Source organism: Lethenteron reissneri, chromosome 60 (assembly GCF_015708825.2).
Source record: "Lethenteron reissneri isolate LAM-NWPU_2019-01 chromosome 60, ASM1570882v1, whole genome shotgun sequence".
NCBI classification, from domain to species: Eukaryota; Metazoa; Chordata; class Hyperoartia; order Petromyzontiformes; family Petromyzontidae; genus Lethenteron; species Lethenteron reissneri.
The window spans coordinates 7,486,976-7,507,130 of NC_083838.1; the positions used below are offsets into that span (position 1 = coordinate 7,486,976).

Below are 20,155 nucleotides of genomic sequence, written 5' to 3' on the forward strand. Positions count from 1 at the left end.
ACATCGCCGCCGTGCACATGACTCGTTGGGGGTGGGGTGGGTGGTGTTGGGTGTGTGGCCGTCTGGAACGCTCTTCCTTCCGATATTAGGAAGCCACTGGAGCTAAGCACTTTGACATCATCATCATCTAGATTGACAAACTCATTTCTTTAGACTCACACACACAGGCACATAGACTCACACAGATCCATAGACTCACACAGATGCATAGACTCACACAGACACATAGACTCACAGAGACGCACAGACTCACAGAGACCCATAGACTCACAGAGACCCATAGACTCACACAGAGATCCACAGACTCAGAGACGCATAGACTCAGAGACCCATAGCTTCACACAGACCCATAGATTCACAAAGAGTGTGTGTGAGTGAGTGTGTGAGTGAGTGAGCGCGAGTGAGTGTGTGAGTGTGTGAATGAGTGTGTGAGCGAGTGTGTGAGTGAGTGTGTGAGCGAGTGTGTGAGCGAGTGTGTGAGCGATCGAGTGTGTGATCGAGTGTGTGATCGAGTGTGTGAGTGAGTGTGTGTGTGATCGAGTGTGTGAGTGAGTGTGTGAGTGAGTGTGAGTGTGTGAATGAGTGTGTGAGTGTGTGAGTGAGTGAATGAGTGTGTGTGTGTGAGTAAGTGTGAGCGAGTGTGTGAGCGAGTGTGAGTGTGTGAATGAGTGTGTGAGTGAGTGTGTGATCGAGTGTGTGAGTGTGTGAGTGAGTGTGTGAGTGTGTGATCGAGTGTGTGAGTGTGTGAGTGAGTGTGAGTGTGTGAATGAGTGTGTGAATGAGTGTGTTAGTGAGTGTGTGAGCGAGTGTATGAGTGAGCGTGTGAATGAGTGTGCGAGTGAGTGAGTAGTGTGAGTGAGTGTGTGAGTGTGTGTGTGAGTAAGTGTGAGTGCGTTTGTGAGTGTGTGAGTAAGTGTGAGCGAGTGAGTGTGTGAGCGAGTGTGTGAGCGAGTGTGTGAGTGAGTGTGAGTGTGTGAATGAGTTTGTGAGTGAGTGTGTGAGTGAGTGTGTGAGCGAGTGTGTGAGTGAGTGAGTGTGTGAGTGAGTGTGTGATCGAGTGTGTGAGTGAGTGTGTGAGTGATTGTGTGAATGAATGTGTGAGTGTGTGAGTGAGTGAATGAGTGTGTGTGTGTGAGTAAGTGTGAGCGAGTGTGTGAGCGAGTGAGTGTGTGAGTGAGTGTGTGATCGAGTGTGTGAATGAGTGAGTGAGTGTGTGAATGAGTGTGCGAGTGTAAAAGTGTGTGAGTGTGTGAGTGAGCGTGTGAGTGAGTGTGTGATCGAGTGTGTGAATGAGTGAGTGTGTGAGTGTGTGAGTGAGTGTGTGAGTGAGTGTGTGAGTGAGTGTGTGAGTGAGTGAGTGTTTGATCGAGTGTGTGAATGAGTGTGTGAATGAGTGTGTGAGTGAGTGTGTGAGTGAGTGTGTGATCGAGTGTGTGAATGAGTGTGTGAGTGAGTGTGTGATCGAGTGTGTGAGTGAGTGTGTGAGTGAGTGTGTAAGCGAGTGTGTGAGCGAGTGTGTGAATGAGTGTGTGAGTGTGTGAGTGAGTGAATGAGTGTGTGTGTGTAAGTGTGAGCGAGTGAATGAGTGAGCGAGTGAGTGAATGAGCGAGTGAATGAATGAGTGAGTGAATGAGTGTGTGAGTGAGTGAGTGTGTGAATGAGTGTGTGAATGAGTGTGTGAATGAGTGAGTGAGTGAATGAGTCAGTGAGCAAACTCGCCCCGAGCGAGCGGTGGTTCGCAAGCGCAGTGCGCTAACCGCTGCGCCACCGCTCCCCGCCCCTCACTCGTGTGGATGTGTTTGTTAAAGTCACGAGGGGCCCCCCACTTTGTGCTGAGTCGACGGATTTCACTTCTCCCCCCACCAACCCCCGAGTGTTGCACCGCTACAGACCCCAAATGAAGCCTCAAGCTCCACCACGTCACCCTAATGGATATTGTCACGTGACCCACCCACCCCCAGTCCTAATTCGTTTTACTGTTCAACTCTCTGCTCCGACAAATTGTTTTTTGTCGCGATGTAACGAGGGCGGATGGGAACCCGTTTGGGATTTTCAGCGACGGTAACTCCCCCCCCACCCCCATCACCCCCATCAGCCCCATCACCACCCCCAACACCCACCACCACCATCACCCTCATCACCACCCCCACCACCCCCACCACCATCACCACCCCCACCACCCCCATCACACCCACCACCACCACCCCCATCACCCTCACCCCCACCACCCCCACCACCACCCCGACCACCACCACCATCCTCACCACCACCCCCACCACCAACCCCATCACTCCCACCATCACCCCCCACCACCACCCCTACCACTACCATCACCCCCACCACCCCCATCCCCACCACCCCCATCACACCCACCAACACCACCCCCACCACCACCCCCATCACCCCCACCACACCCACCACCCCCACCACCACCACCACCACCCCCACGGTGGGCTAGGTGATGTTAACTACCTTGCCCGCTGTGCAGGAGGTCGTGGGTTGAATTCCGACCCAAACGCCGCCTGCTGCTGTATATTTGGAGTCTGCATGTCTCTCTCTCATCATCATCACGGTGGCTAGGAGATATTAACTACCTCGCCTGGTGTGCAGGAGGTCGTGGGTTTGATCACGACCCTGATGCCTGCTGCTGCTGTATATTTGGAGTCTGCGTGTCTCTCCCTATGGTCGCGTGGATATTTCTCCAGGTCCTCCGGTTTTCCCCCTCCACATTTCGGGTCAACGTCACCACGCGAGTATTCGGCTGCTGCTGTAAGTGTCCACGTGATGATGATGACGATACGCCACTTGGTTGAGATATCATTTGTGATGGCCATTGCTCAGTGGGGCCATACATGGTAACCATAAACATAGTTTAGTTTGAGACTTTGTGAGTATGGGTCTCTGTGAGTATGGGTCTCTATGAGTATGGGTCTCTTTGAGTATGGGTCTCTGTGAGTATGCGTCTCTGTGAGTATGGGTCTCTGTGAGTATGGGTCTCTGTGAGTGTGGGTCTCTGTGAGTGTGGGTCTCTGTGAGTATGGGTCTCTGTGAGTATGGGTCTCTGTGAGTATGGGTCTCTGTGAGTATGGGTCTCTATGAGTATGGGTCTCTGTGAGTATGGGTCTCTATGAGTATGGGTCTCTGTGAGTATGGGTCTCTGTGAGTATGGGTCTCTATGAGTATGGGTCTCTATGAGTATGGGTCTCTGTGAGTATGGGTCTCTGTGAGTATGGGTCTCTGTGAGTATGGGTCTCTATGAGTATGGGTCTCTGTGAGTATGGGTCTCTATGAGTATGGGTCTCTGTGGGTCTCTATGAGTATGGGTTATTATGAGTATGGGTCTCTATGAGTATGGGTCTCTGTGGGTCTATGGGTCTGGATGAGTATGGGTCTCTATGAGTATGGGTCTCTGTGGGTCTATGGGTCTGGATGAGTATGGGTCTCTGTGAGTATGGGTCTCTGTGGGTCTATGAGTCTCTATGAGTATGGGTCTCTATGAGTATGGGTCTCTATGGGTCTATGGGTCTGGATGAGTATGGGTCTCTGTGAGTATGGGTCTCTGTGGGTCTATGAGTCTCTATGAGTATGGGTCTCTGAGTATGGGTCTCTGTGGGTCTATGAGTCTCTGTGAGTATGGGTCTCTGTCGGATGCTGTGGGATTGGGACCCTGGGTTTGAGTCTGGGTTTCTGCTGCCTGTGATGAACCCAGACTGAGAGATCCTGGGTTCGAGTCCGGGGTCAAAAAAAGAAATCCGCGCACGCCATATATAGGAGGAACCAACACTCAAAACTCCGCATGGACTGATTCAAGAATCCGTCGCGTGCACTGCCGACTTGCAAGCCGAGACATCGACTGGGTGCCGTTAATGCGCTCATCATCATTTTTCACAATTTTCTTTTTAAAATACAGACACACGCACACACACACACTCACACACACAGACCAACCCACCCACCAACCCACCCACCAACCCACCCACCCAACCACCCAACTTACCCACCCAACCCACCCAACCCACCCATCAATCCACCCACCAACCCAACTCACCCACCCAACCCACCCACCAATCCACCCACCCACCCACAAGTTTTCATCAAAAATAAGTATAACCCGTAAAAACAAAGTTTTTCACTATAAATCCTTTATATGCGTGGCGGCTAGAGTCCTCTCGTCCTCTGGCTTGAGATGGGTGCCACCTATGGGTCAGATGATTGTCTGCCAGTATTAAGCAATTGGTAATTAAATATTTAATTTGTTTTCCCTAAAAAGTGTAAAATTTTGGAGAAAAAATTTTTCACGAACATTAATTGTCTCGCACAACGAGTCTGTGTGGAAAATGTCAACTCGATTGGATCACGGGAAGTGGGTTAAAAAACGACCGAAAGATTTGCACAGTCGTAAGCACGCAAGCGAACTTAATATAAAGGATTTAAAAAAGGTGTCAGTTTTGTTGCCAGATAGAAGGGTAAAAAACGACCGAAAGATTTGCACGGTCCTAAGCAAGCAAGCAAGCACGCAAGCGAACTTAATATAAAGGATTTAATAAAGGATTCCGTGCTGGAGCCGTCGTTTCTCGCGCTCTCTGCGGCGTTAGAGGCTGCTGAGCTGTGGCGAATTCCCTCCTCTTCCTGCCAGCGCTGTCTGTTGCTGCGTGTGTGTGTCTGTGTGTGTGTGTGTCTGTGTGTGTGTCTGTGTCTGTGTGTGTGTGTCTGTGTGTGTGTGTCTGTGTGTGTGTGTGTATCTGTTGCTGCGTGTGTGTCTGTGTATTTGTGTGCGTGTGTCTGTGTGCATGTCTGTGTGCGTCTGTGTTTGTGTCTGTGTGTGTGTCTGTGTGTGTGTGTGCGTGTGTCTGTGTGCGTGTGTCTGTGTGTGTGTGTGCGTGTGTCTGTGTGCGGTGGGGTTGGGTGGAAGAGTGAGGAGCGGTGGTGCAGCAGTTAGCGCTACGCTGCGCTACAAACCTGGCGACCCGGGTTCGATTCCCGCTCACGGCCAACATCAGTGACGATTATCCGAACCGGTCCTGGGCCTCCCCTAGGTCGACTCAGCCTTAAATGAGTACCTGGTGCGGTGTGTAAACATCGCCACTGGGGAGACCAAGGCGGTCGGGCGTGGTGCTGGCCACCCACCCCCTCGTGTGCCACAGTGCCGGCCTTCATAGGTGCTCGCTAACAGCACTTGCCCCTACAGTCTGTTAAGGCTACACGGTGTCTGTGTGTGTGTGTGTGTTTGTCCGTGTGTGTGTGTATTCGTGTGTGTTCGTGTGTGTGTATCCGTGTGTGTGTATCCGTGTGTGTATCCTTGTGTGTGTTCGTGTGTGTGTGTCCGTGTGTGTATCCGTGTGTGTGTGTTTCCGTGTGTGTGTGTCCGTGTGTGTGTGTCCGTGTGTGTGTGTCTGTGTGTGTGTCTGTGTGTGTGTGGTGGGGTTGGGTGTAAGAGAGAGAGAGAGCGAGGAGGAAGACAGGGGAAGGCTCTCCGCTAGTTTCCTGTGTGTGGCAGGCACGGGCCGGCAAGATAAAACCCCGGCTCTGTACACCATCACGGTGACACGAGCATGCGCGCGTGTGTGTGCGTGTGTGTGTGCGTGTGTGTGTGCGTGTAGTGCGTGTGTATGTGTTCGTGTGTGTGCGCGTGCGTGCGTGTGTGCGTGTGTGCTCGTGTGTGCGTGTGTGTGCGTGCGCGTGTGTGTGCGTGTGTATGTGTGTATGTGAGTGTGTGCGTGTGTGTGCGTGTGTGCGTGTGTGTGCTCGTGTGTGTGCTCGTGTGTGTTTGTGTGTGCGTGTGTGTGTGTGTGCTCGTGTGCGTGTGCGTTTGTGTTCGTGTGTGCGTGTGCGTGTGTGTGCTCCTACAACCTGTCAAGGCTATACGGGGGATCTTTGTCTTTGAGTAGCTGGTGTAGCGGTGTGTAGTAAACATCGCCACTGGGGAGACAAAGGCGGCCGGGCGTGGTGCTGGCCACCCACCCCCTCGTGTGCCACAGTCGCTCGCTCACAGCACTTGCCCCGACAGTCTGTATCAGGCTACGCGGGGGACCTTTGTCTTTGTGCGAGGAGCGGTGACGCAGTGGTTAGCGCGCGGCCCCACGAACCCCGTGAACCCGTGACCCCAGTTCGATTCCCGCCCACAGCCAAACACGTTGTTGACACGCCAATCTTCGCTCTCCCGATGCGAAGCTGTGTGCCACGATGGCTGGGAGATGTTAACGACCTCTCCTGGTATGCAGGAAGTCGTGTGTTTTTTGTCTCAATCCCCGTGGTCGCGTGGATTTTTAAATCCTTTATATTAAGTTCGCTTGCTTGCGTGCTTGCTTACGACCGTGCAAATCTTTCGGTCGTTTTTTAACCCACTTCCCGTGATCCAATCGAGCTGACATTTTCCACACAGACTCGTTGTGCGAGACAATTAATGTTCGTGAAAATTTTTTTCCAAAATTTTACACTGTTTAGGGAAAACAAATTAAATATTTAATTACCAATTGCTTAATACTGGCAGACAATCATCTGACCCATAGGTGGCAGCCATCTCAAGCCAGAGGACGAGAGGACTCTAGCCGCCACGCATATAAAGGATTTATAGTGAAAAACTTAGTTTTTACGGGTTATACTTATTCTCCTCCACATTGTGGATCAACACGGCGCGTTTAGCGAGTTTGTCTGCTGCTGTAAATGTCCACGTGATGATGGTAAGCCAGACCTCTACATAGCAGCTCAGTGGGAGCCTTACCGAGTAAAATAAAAGTGGTTTAGTTTTAGAATGCGCGTGTGTCTGTGTGTGGGGAGCGGTGGTGCAGCGGTTAGCGCCACGCTGCGCTACGAACCCGGTGGCCCGAGTTCGATTCCCGCTCGTGGCCAACACCGGCGACGATTATCTGAACTGGTCCTGGGCCTCCCCTAGGTCGACTCAGCCTCAAATGAGTACCTGGTGCGGTGTGTAAACATCGCCACTGGGGAGACAAAGGCGGTCGGGCGTGGTGCTGGCCACCCACCCCTCGTGTACCGTTCCGGCCTTCATAGGTGCTCGCTAACAGCACTTGCCCCTACAGTCTGTTAAGGCTATATGGGGGATCTTTGTCTTTGTTGGGGAGCGGTGGTGCAGCGGTTAGCGCCACGCTCCGCTACGAACCCGGCGGCCTGAGTTCAATTCCCGCTCGCGGCCAACACCGGCGACGATTATCTGAACCGGTCCTGGGTCTCCCCTCAAATGAGTACCCGCTGCGGTGTGTAAACACCAGCTCCTCGTGTGCCGTGGCAGGCTTCAGAGGTGCTCGCTAACAGCAACGGTCTGTTACAGGCTACCCGGGGGACCTTTGTCTTTGTGCGTGCGAGTGCATTGCGGTGAGCGGTGGGCGCAGTGGTTAGCGCACCACGCCACGCATCGCTCATCTTCGCTGTACAGCACTGCCCCAGCCAGCGGCGGCAATTCCACATTCCCATGGCGGGGAGCCCGCAGTCCTACACCGCAGGACACGCTGCTGCTGCTGCCGACTCGGGACTTTGCGATTGCGAGCGGCCCGCTCCGCCACTGGGAGAACGCGGACATTCACAAACTGTACCGAGTCCCAGCCACCAAGTCCGCTTGCCACGTTAGGGCAGCATGCCGTGTTTACTGGGAAGCTGGGGTCAACCCTGGCCCTGGGTTCACACACACACACAACAACAACAACAACCGCCGTTCGCCACTAAGTGGCGGTGACGTCACCACTACGCTTGTGCCAGGCTACGTGCACCTTGAGGCCACGTGAAGTGTCGAACGCCCGCTGGCAGGAGGTCACGGGGCAGACCCAGAAGGTGCAATGGGGTTAACTTACTAAGATAACCGAGATGACTGGCTGATGCGCCACCTGTGCCCCCTACTGTGCCAACTTGCTGTGCTTTAGCCACCCGGCGCTCCGCTCGTTGTTGTGAGCGTCGCTCCTCTGCCCTCCGTTGTTGCTGGAGGGCGACTGCCTGCAACTGCCCAGTAGCGTCCTTCACGAGCCTCCTCCACAGAGGCCGATCTTGACACCGCTGGTACCAATCATCGGCAAGTCCACTCAGCTCCACGTCGTCATGTACCACATCACTCCATCTCTTCTCCAGCCCGTGCAGCGCCCGTTTAGCCCCCTCTATCTGGCCAAACAAAATCTGTTTCAACATTCGTTGGCTGGGTCATGTAGCCCGCATGCCCAGCCACCGCATGCCTAAACAGATTTTGTCTGCCGGAAGAGCTCACCGATGGGACGTTGTCCAGATCTTTCAAGGATTTATGAGCTCCTCACACAATCCAGCCTGGTTAAACCCAGGATGGATCGTAGGCAAGACAGCCTAAATGTTTTTTTAACTGGCGAAGATGTTCCATTAGGGGGGTCCAACGTTGCCCAAGCACAGAGAAGGGAGGGGATGACCGTGGCCGAGAAGACCCGAAACTTCGTGTGGAGCGACAGACCAGGTAGCTTCCACACAGCGTTATGAAGCCGATGACTGATTCAAACTGGAGCGGGTCATAAGCACACTGCCCAGGTATGGAAAAAAACAAAAAAGTACCACTAAAACATGTGTTAAACACCACTAAGTGGCAGTGACATCACCATGACGCTTGTGCCAGGCTATGTGCACGTTGAGGCCACTTGAAGTGTCGAATGCCCGCTAGCAGGAGGTCACGTGGCAGACCCAGCAGGTGCCACGGGTCAACTGAGATGACTGGCTGATGCACCACCTGTGCCCCCTACTGTGCCAACTTGCTGTGCTTTAGCCACCCGGCGCTCCGCTCGTTGTTGTTAGCTTCCACACGGCGTTACGCAACCGATGAAAAGATATTGCCGCTCGACTGATTCGGAGTTAGACCTCTGCATCCAAACCGGAGCCAGTCATGAGCACACTGCCCAGGTATGGGAAACTCTCCACTCTCTCCACTACTGCCCCATCACCAATTGAGAGTTGTGGGGGTGGAGTGTCCGATGGTATAAAATACCCAGGTAGGTGCTTCGTTTTGTTGGGGCTGATGGTAAGGCCCCACCTCTTAGTGGCACGCTCCAGGTTCAGCAGCAGCGTCTCCAATTCATCGTCTGAGTGAGCAGCAATTACCAGATCATCGGCATACGTAATATGGTTGACCAATAGGGAGCCATCCCTTGACCGCACTCGGGCATCGATCAGCCTCCCATTGTATCTGTACCAGATGGAAATTCCTCCGGTACAGCCATCGAAGGCTTCACGAACTACGTGGTCGAAATAGATGTTAAATAATGAGGAAGCACACACACACATCCACACACACCTCCACACACATCCACACACATCCACACACACATCCACACACACACACATCCACACACACACACACACATCCACATACACACACATCTACACACACACATCCACACACACACACATCTACACACACACATCCACACACACACACATCTACACACACACACATCTACACACACACATCCACAAACACACACATCCACATACACACACATTCACACACACACATCCACACACACACATCCACACACACACATCCACACACACACATCCACACACACACATCCACACACACACACATCCACACACACACACATCCACACACACACATCCACACACACACACCCATCTACACACACACATCCACACACACACACATCCACACACACACACATCCACACACACACATCCACACACACACACATCCACACACACACACATCCACACACACACACATCCACACACACACACATCCACACACACACATCCACACACACACACCATCCACACACACACATCCACACACACACACATCTCACACACACACATCCTACACACACACACATCCACACACACACACATCCACACACACACACATCACACACACACACATCCACACACACACACATCCACACACACACACATCCACACACACACACATCACACACACACATCCACACACACACATCCACACACACACACATCCACACACACACCACATCCACACACACACACATCCACACACACACATCCACACACACACACATCCACATACACACACATCCACACACACACATCCACACACACACACATCCTACACACACACACATCCACACACACACACATCCACACACACACACATCCACACACACACATCCACACACACACACATCCACACACACACACATCTACACACACACACATCCACACACACACACTCTACACACACACATCCACATACACACACTCCCACACACACACATCTACACACACACACATCCACACACCACACATCCACACACACACATCCACACACACACACATCCACACACACACATCCACACACACACACACATCCACACACACACACATCCACACACACACACATCCACACACACACATCTACACACACACATCCACACACACCATCACACACACACATCCACACACCACATCCACACACACACATCCACATACACCATCCACACACACACACATCTACACACACACATCCACACACACACATCCACACACACACATCCACACACACACATCCACACACACACACATCCACACACACACATCCACATACACACACATCCACACACACACACATCCACACACACACATCTACACACACAATCTACACACACACACATCTACACACACACACATCCACATACACACATCTACACACACACACATCTACACACACACACATCCACACACACACACATCCACACATCACACACATCCACACACACACCTCCACACACACACACCCCACACACACACATCCACACACACACATCCACACACACACATCCACATACACACATCCACACACACACATCTACACACACACACATCCACATACACACACATCCACATACACACACATCCACAACAACAACAACAACCGCCATTCGCCACTAAGTGGCGGTGACGTCACCACGATGCTTGTGCCAGGCCAAGTGCACCTTGAGGCCACGTGAAGTGTCGAAAGCCCGCTGGCAGGAGGTCACGGGGCAGACCCAGCAGGTGCCACGGGTCGACTGACCGAGATGACCGAGATGACTGGCTGATGCACCACCTGTGCCCCCTACTGTGCCAACTTGCTGTGCTTTAGCCACCCGGCGCTCCGCTCGTTGTTGTGAGCGTCGCTCCTCCGCCCTCCGTTGTTGTTGGAGGGCGACTGCCTCCAACTGCCCAGTAGCGTCCTTCACGAGCCTCCTCCACTGAGGCCGATCTTGACACCGCTGGTACCAGTCATCGGCAAGTCCACTCAGCTCCACGTCCTCCTGTACCACATCACTCCATCTCTTCTCCAGCCCGTGCCGCGCCCGTCTAGCCCCCTCGATCCGGCCGAACAAAAGCTGTTTAGGCATGCGGTGGCTGGGCATGCGGGCTACATGACCCAGCCAACGCAGCCTTGCCTGCCGGAGGAGCTCACTGATGGGACTTTGCCCACACATCCACACACACACATCTACACACACACACATCCACACACACACACATCCACACACACACACATCTACACACACACATCCACATACACACACATCCACACACACACACATCTACACACACACACATCCACACACACACATCCACACACACACATCCACACACACACACATCCACACACACACATCCACACACACACACACATCCACACACACACCTGTGAACGTCACGTGAGTTGGCTCTCAGATCAAACATTCCACGTTCTCGTGCTAAGGAGACGATGGGCCGATTGGCGTGTGACATCGAGCGTGGGACTGCCTTGGGTAGGCTCAGCCTAAAGATCAATTGCTTGTGCAAATACATGTGAATGATGATGACGGTGGTGGTGGTGGTGGTGGGTGTGGATGATGATGATGACAATTCATATTTCAAAACGAGCGAATAAATTATGACAGTTAAGCTGAACAGTCAACAGCAAGCGCAAACGTGTGGCACGCCTAATCATCAATCATGCGAATTGTCACACAGACACACGCGGACACACAAAGACAAAGATTCCACCCGCCCCCCGTGTAGCCTGTTACAGACTGCCGGGGCAAGTGCTGTTAGTAGCGAGCAGTAGCCCGCTACACACCGCAGAGGGCCCAGCGTCAATCTAGGGCAGGCCCAGGAGACTGGTTGGGGCAATCGAAGCCGGTGCCGGGTGGCCGTGAGCGGGAATTGAACTCGGCTCTGTGCCTGGAACACGCGCACAGCGGCGGTGCAATCTGGGTACGCACGCACGCACACACTCCGCTCTCACGAGCACGTATTCCGCACGGAGTCTAGGCGACTACAGGGTTTGGTTATCGTGACCAGGCAAGGCCCCCGCGCGTTGAGCTGCCCGTGTCGATCTGTGCTCAGAAGCCACCTGGCCAACACAAGTGATAGCTCGGCGATAGTGGCAGATTATCATCTTCATCATCGTCATCATCGTCATCACGTGGTAATTTATAGCAGCAGGCAAATAAACGCGTGTCTCTACAGACTAAGGCACTCAGAGAGACCCACAGAGACCCATACTCATAGAGACCCATAGAGACCCACAGAGACCCATACTCATAGAGACTCATAGAGACTCACAGAGACCCATACTCATAGAGACTCATAGACCCACAGAGACCCATACTCATAGAGACTCATAGAGACCCACAGAGACCCATACTCATAGAGACTCATAGAGACCCACAGAGACCCATACGCATAGAGACTCACAGAGACCCATACTCATAGAGACTCAGAGATCCACAGAGACCCATACTCACAGAGACTCATAGAGACCCACAGAGACCCACAGAGACTCACACTAAAACTAAACTATTCTTAGTCTTACCAGGTAAGGCTCCACTTTGCTACGTAGATATTTCTTCAGAGGTGACCTCACCACCACAAATAATAGCTCAACTTAGTGGCTTAGCATCATCATCATCACGTGGACATTTACATCAGCAGCCAAACACTCTAGATGAGTGGTGACGTCGATTCTAAATGTGGAGGGGAAAAACCAGAAGACCCGGAGAAAAATCCACGTGACCACGGGGAGAGAGACGCAGACTCCAAATATACAGCAGCAGGCGTCAGGGTCGGGATGGAACCCACGACTTCCTGTACACCAGGCGAGGTAGTTAACATCTCATAGCCACTGCGGTGACTGCATGCGTTTACGTAACTAATGCGTGATTAGGAGAAACATAGACACTGATAGAGTTCCATAGAGACCCACAGAGTTCCAAAGAGACCCACAGACTCCCACAGAGACCCACAGACTCACAAAGAGACCCATAGACTCACACAGAGACCCATAGACTCACACAGAGACCCACAGACTCACACAGAGACCCACAGACTCACACAGAGACCCACAGACTCACACAGAGACACACAGACTCACACAGAGACCCACAGACTCAGAAAGAGACACAGCGACTCACACAGAGACCCAAAGTCTCATAAAGAGACCCACAGACTCACACAGAGACCCACAGACTCACACAGAGACCCACAGACTCACACAGAGACCCACAGACTCACACAGAGACCCACAGACTCACACAGAGACACACAGACTCACACAGAGACCCACAGACTCGCACAGAGACCCACAGACTCACACAGAGACCCACAGAGACCCACAGAGACCCACAGACTCACACAGAGACCCACAGACTCGCACAGAGACCCACAGACTCACATAGAGATCCATAGACTCACACAGAGACCCATAGACTCACACAGAGACCCACAGACTCACACAGAGACCCACAGACTCACACAGAGACCCACAGACTCGCACAGAGACCCATAGACTCCAACAGAGACCCACAGACTCACACAGAGACCCACAGACTCACACAGAGACCCACAGACTCACACAGAGACCCGTAGACTCACACAGAGACCCATAGACTCACACAGAGACCCACAGACTCACACAGAGACCCACAGACTCACACAGAGACCCACAGACTCACACAGAGACCCACAGACTCACACAGACCCACAGACTCACACAGAGACCCACAGACTCACACAGAGACCCACAGACTCGCACAGAGACCCACAGACTCACACAGAGACCCACAGAGACCCACAGAGACCCACAGACTCACACAGAGACCCACAGACTCGCACAGAGACCCATTGACTCACACAGAGACCCACAGACTCACACAGAGACCCACAGACTAACACAGAGACCCACAGACTCACACAGAGACCCGTAGACTCACCAGAGACCCATAGACTCACAAAGAGACTCACACAGACTCACACAGAGACCCACAGAGACCCACAGACTCACACAGAGACCCACAGACTCGCACAGAGACCCATAGACTCACAGAGACCCACAGACTCACACAGAGACCCACAGACTCACACAGAGACCCACAGACTCACACAGAGACCCGTAGACTCACACAGAGACCCATAGACTCACACAGAGACCCACAGACTCACACAGAGACCCACAGACTCACACAGAGACCCACAGACTGACACAGAGACCCACAGACTCACACAGACCCACAGACTCACACAGAGACCCACAGACTCACACAGAGACCCACAGACTCGCACAGAGACCCACAGACTCACACAGAGACCCACAGAGACCCACAGAGACCCACAGACTCACACAGAGACCCACAGACTCGCACAGAGACCCATAGACTCACACAGAGACCCACAGACTCACACAGAGACCCACAGACTCACACAGAGACCCACAGACTCACACAGAGACCCGTAGACTCACCAGAGACCCATAGACTCACAAAGAGACTCACACAGACTCACACAGAGACCCACAGAGACCCACAGAGACCCACAGACTCACACAGAGACCCACAGACTCGCACAGAGACCCATAGACTCACACAGAGACCCACAGACTCACACAGACCCATAGACTCACACAGAGACACAGACTCACATAGAGACTCACAGACTCACAAAGAAACCCACAAACTCCCACAGAGACCCACAGACTCACAAAGAGACCCAAAGACTCACACAGAGACCCACAGACTCACACAGAGACCCACAGACTCACACAGAGACCCACAGACTCACACAGAGACCCACAGACTCACACAGAGATCCACAGACTCTAACAGACTGAGAGTCGTGTTTGAACCGTGCCCTGCGGTGTGGCGAGTTGACAAGAAGCACCAACGACGCCCCGTGCACAAACACGGGGGAGCAGGAGGGGGGAGGGGGGGGGGGGGAGGAGGAGGGGGGGGAGGAGGGGGGGGAGTAGGGGGGAGGGAGGGGGAGTAGGGGGGAGGGAGGGGGAGTAGGGGGGAGGGAGGAGGAGGGGGGGGGGGAGGAGGAGGGGGGAGGAGGAGGGAGGGGGGGGAGGAGGGGGAGGAGGAGGAGGGAGGGGGGGGAGGAGGGGGGAGGAGGAGGGGGGAGAGGAAAGGAGGAGGGGGGAGGAGGAGGGAGGGGGGGGAGGAGGGGGGAGGGGGGGGAGGAGGGGGGAGGAGGAGGGGGGAGAGGGGAGGAGGAGGGGGGAGGAGGAGGGAGGGGGGGGAGGAGGGGGGAGGAGGAGGAGGAGGGAGGGGGGAGGAGGAGGAGGGGGGGAGGGGGAGGAGGGAGGAGGAGGGGGAGGGAGGGGGGAGGAGGATGGGTGCTGTTTGTTGCTGGTCCATTCGGTGCTCTTGGTCTTTGGGCCGACAGCTCAACGGCAACCGTGGGTTGGTTGGTGAACCAAGACGCAACAACAACAACAAAACAACAATAACAACGACAACAACAACAACAACGGCGGCAATACTTCACCATTACCTGTCTCTTCTTGCAGCCACGTCTCGTGACAGGAAGTCATCAAGCTCAGCAGCCATTTCTGTTGTCCCACAATGCACTGCCAAGTGGGGTCGCCCGGCGAACGGAGATCAGCCAAGTATCTAAATTGAACAACAACAATATACAACAATATACAACAACCAACAACAACAATATACAACAACAAACAATTGTTGTGTGCGAGTCTATGGATCTCTGTGTGAGTCTATGGGTCTCTGTGTGAGTCTATGTGCCTCTGTGTGAGTCTATGGGTCTCTGTGTGAGTCTATGTGTCTATGTGTGAGTCTATGGGTCTCTGTTCGAGTCTATGTGTCTCTGTGTGAGTCTATGGGTCTCTGTAAGAGGTTTTTGGGTTAGATCGTGAAAATATATAAATGTGTCGTCGTTAAACCCGCCACCACCCGACACAGCCAACTAGTAAGGGTTGTCACGTAAACAGAACGTGGCCAATTCGTAAAAATTATTTTTATTTCTTTCAATTTTGATAGATTCTCTAATTAGTCTTGGCCAGTAGCAGCTAGATTTGCACAGAACTTCAACATTATCAAAATCAAATGAGCGTCCTTGTTGGCACGCGTGTTCTGCTATACTGCTGACAGTTGTGTTTGGGAGAATTTAATATTTCTCTGATGTCCTTTTAGTCTCGTGCTGATCATTCGTCCTGTTTTCCCACCATAACATTTGCCACACGTGCAGTTAATCCTGTACATGCCTTCTGTTGATGGCTTCGGTAACACATCTTTTGTACCAGATATTAATTCCTGTATTTTACGTACCGTGCCAAATCTGACTCGGGATGTTTTGTTTCTCTAAACATCTGGTTAGTTTATCAGCTACTCCCGCAATGTACGGTATTTTGATCGTGTTAATTCCATGGGCAGTTTAAACGCTCGTGTCATGAACATGTTGGATTTCACTGCTCGGACTGTCACCATCTAACACTTTCTTAGCTCGATGAAATGAGTGTCCTTGATGAGAGCAGATCTCTGTGCGGGGTGATGGTGGTGTCACTCTGCATTCAGAAAGGCGTCAGTGTGCGTTTTGTTTCGGTAAACGCTGCATGTTATTCTACTATTTCTACCCCGTCCCAGTAGCATATCCAGAAATGGTTGAGTTCTGTCAGCTGTTGTTGTTGTTATTAGTTATTGTTGTTGTTTTTGTTGTTGTGGTGGTAGCAGTTGTTGTTGTGGTGGCAGTTGTTGGTTGTTGTTGTTGTGGTGGTGGCAGTTGTTGTTGTTAGTAGTTGTTGGTTGTTGTGGTGGTGCCAGTTGTTGTTGGTGGTTGTTGTTGTGGTGGCAGTTGTTGTTGGTTGTTGTTGTGGTGGCAGTTGTTGTTGTTGGTTGTTGTTGTTGTGGTAGTGGCAGTTGTTGTTGTGGTGGCAGTTGTTGTGGTTGGTTGTTGTGGTGGTTGCAGTTGTTGTTGTGGTGGTGGTGGCAGTTGTTGTTGTTGTTGTGGTGGTGGCGGTGGCAGTTGTTGTTGTTGTGGTGGTGGCAGTTGTTGTTGTTGGTTGTGGTGGTGGTGGCAGTTGTTGTTGTTGTGGTGGCAGTTGTTGTTGTTGGTTGTTGTTGTTGTGGTGGTGGTGGTACCGGATGTATCGCTTCTGGTCGTGCAGCGTGGCCGGGGTCTCCAGGAGTTTTCCCAGCAGGAGTTTGCGGAGCCCTTCGATTCGCACCTCCACGTCCGCATAGACTGCACGCACACCGCACCGTCAACATCATCATCAGCAGCAGCAGCAGCAGCTGCATCAGCAGGACATCAGCAGCAGAATCATCTTCATCAAAATCACCAGAATCATCAGCATCATCAGCAGCAGCAACAGCAGCATCAGCAGCAGCATCATCAGCATCACCATCAGCAGCAGAATCATCTTCATCAAAATCACCAGAATCATCAGCATCATCAGCAGCAGCAACAGCAGCATCAGCATCATCAGCAGCAGCAACAGCAGCATCAGCATCATCAGCATGATCATCATCAGCAGCATCACCATCAGCAGCAGAATCATCTTCATCAGAATCATCAGAATCATCAGCATCATCAGCAGCAGCAGCATCAGCATCATCAGCAGCAGCAACAGAATCATCATCGGTAGCAGCATCAACATCACAACCGTCATCATCATCAGCAGTAGAATCATCATTAGCAGCAGTATCAACATCACAACCGTCATCATCATCAGCAGTAGAATCATCATCAGCAGCAGTATCAACATCACAACCATCATCATCAGCAGCAGCAGAATCATCATCAGCAGCAGCATCAACATCACAACCGTAATCATTATCGGCAGCAGTGGAATCAACACAACATCATCATCAGCAGCAGCAGAATCATCATCAGCGGCATTAACACTACAACCATCATCATCAGCGTCACTCCGGTCACTGATGTTCCAGCCACCTCCTTGTCACTCTTGTAGTGCTACTACCACCACTACCACCATTAGTACCACCGGCACCTCCACTACCACCACCACTAGTACCACCGCCACCACCACGACCACCATCACTACTACTACTACCACCACCATTACCACCACCACGACCACCACCACGACCACCACCACCTCTAGCACCAACATGACAAAAACCACGACCACCACGACCACCACTACTACTACCACCACTAGCACCACCACTAAAATCACTACTACCACTACCAAAAACCACCACCACTACTAAAACCACCACCACTACCACTACTACCACTACTAAAACCACCACCACTACAAAAACCACCACCACTACCACTACTAAAATCACCACCACTACCACTACTAAAACCACCACCACCACTCCTAGCACCACCACTTAGATCACCACCACTACCACCACCACTACCACCACCACTACCACCACCACTCCTAGCACCACCACTTAGATCACCACCACTACTACCACCACCACCACCAGCGCCCCCCCCCCCCGCCAGCTCACCCTTCTGGAAGACGCGAACCTCGGTGCTGCCGAACAGCGACTTGGCCTTCTCGTAGTCGTTGATGACGACGTCGTAATCGCCCTGGTGGCGCACGCACGCACACGCGAACACACACACACACGCACACACGCACACAGATACACGCACACACACGCACACACACAAATACACACACACGCACACACACACGCACACACGCACACACACAGATACACGCACACACACACGCACACACACACGCACACACACGCACACGCACACACACGCACACACAGATACACACACACACACACAGATACACACACACACGCACACACACGCACACACACACACACGCACACACACACAGATACACACACACAGATACACACACACACACGCACACACACACACACAGATACACACACACACGCACACACACACACATATACACACACACACACGCACACAACAACAACAACCGCCATTCGCGGTGACGTCACCACGACGCTTGTGCCAGACCAAGTGCACCTTGAGGCCACGTGAAGTGTCGAACGCCCGCTGGCAGGAGGTCACGGGGCAGACCCAGCAGGTGCCACGGGTCGCCTGACTAAGATGACTGAGATGACCGAGATGACTGGCAGATGCACCACCTGTGCCCCCTACTGTGCCTACTTGCTGTGCTTTAGCCACCCGGCGCTCCGCTCGATTGTTGTGAGCGTCGCTCCTCCGCCCTCCGTTGTTGTTGGAGGGCGACTGCCTCCAACTGCCCAGTAGCGTCCTTCACGAGCCTCCTCCACAGAGGCCGATCTTGACACCGCTGGTACCAGTCATCGGCAAGTCCACTCAGCTCCATGTCCTCCTGTACCACATCACTCCATCTCTTCTCTAGCCCGTGCCGCGCCCGTTTAGCCCCCTCGATCCGGCCGAACAAAAGCTGTTAAGGCATGCGTTGGCTGGGTCATGTATGACCCAGCCAACGCAGCCTTGCCTGCTGGAGGAGCTCACTGATGATGGGAATGTGCCCAGATCTTTCTAGGATTTGTGAGCTCCTCACAAAATCCAGCCTGGTTAAACCCAGGATGGATCGTAGGCAGGCCAGCCTAAATGTTTCTAACCGGCGAAGATGCTCCATTAGGAGGGTCCACGCTTCTTAAGGAATAGAGAAGGGAGGGAATGACTGTGGCCGAGAAGACACAAAGCTTCACACAGCGTTACGCAGCCGATGAAAAGATATTGCCGCTCGACTGATTCAGAGTGAGACCTCTGCTGTCAAACCGGAGCTGGTCATAAGCACACTGCCCAGGTATGGGAAACTCTCCACTCTCTCCACAACTGCCCCATCACCGATTGGGAGTTGTGGGGGTGGAATGTGCGATGGTACAAAATACCCAGGCAGGTGCTTAGTTTTGGTGGGGCTGATGGTAAGGCCCCACCTCATAGTCGCAAGCTCCAGGTT

At 52.7% G+C, this 20,155-nt stretch overlaps 1 protein-coding gene across 1 annotated transcript in view; it reads right to left on the reverse strand.

The window, feature by feature from the left end:
- The window catches only part of LOC133357863 (exocyst complex component 2-like), a 163,209-nt gene that overhangs the window by 81,526 nt on the left and 61,528 nt on the right, over positions 1-20,155 (reverse strand). Inside the window, exons 8-10 of the mRNA XM_061576006.1 lie at positions 18,717-18,798; positions 17,367-17,469; positions 15,763-15,881 (exon numbers count right to left, since the gene is read on the reverse strand). Coding sequence (XP_061431990.1) covers positions 15,763-15,881; positions 17,367-17,469; positions 18,717-18,798 — 304 coding nt within the window. The remainder of the gene's footprint in view (positions 1-15,762; positions 15,882-17,366; positions 17,470-18,716; positions 18,799-20,155) is intronic.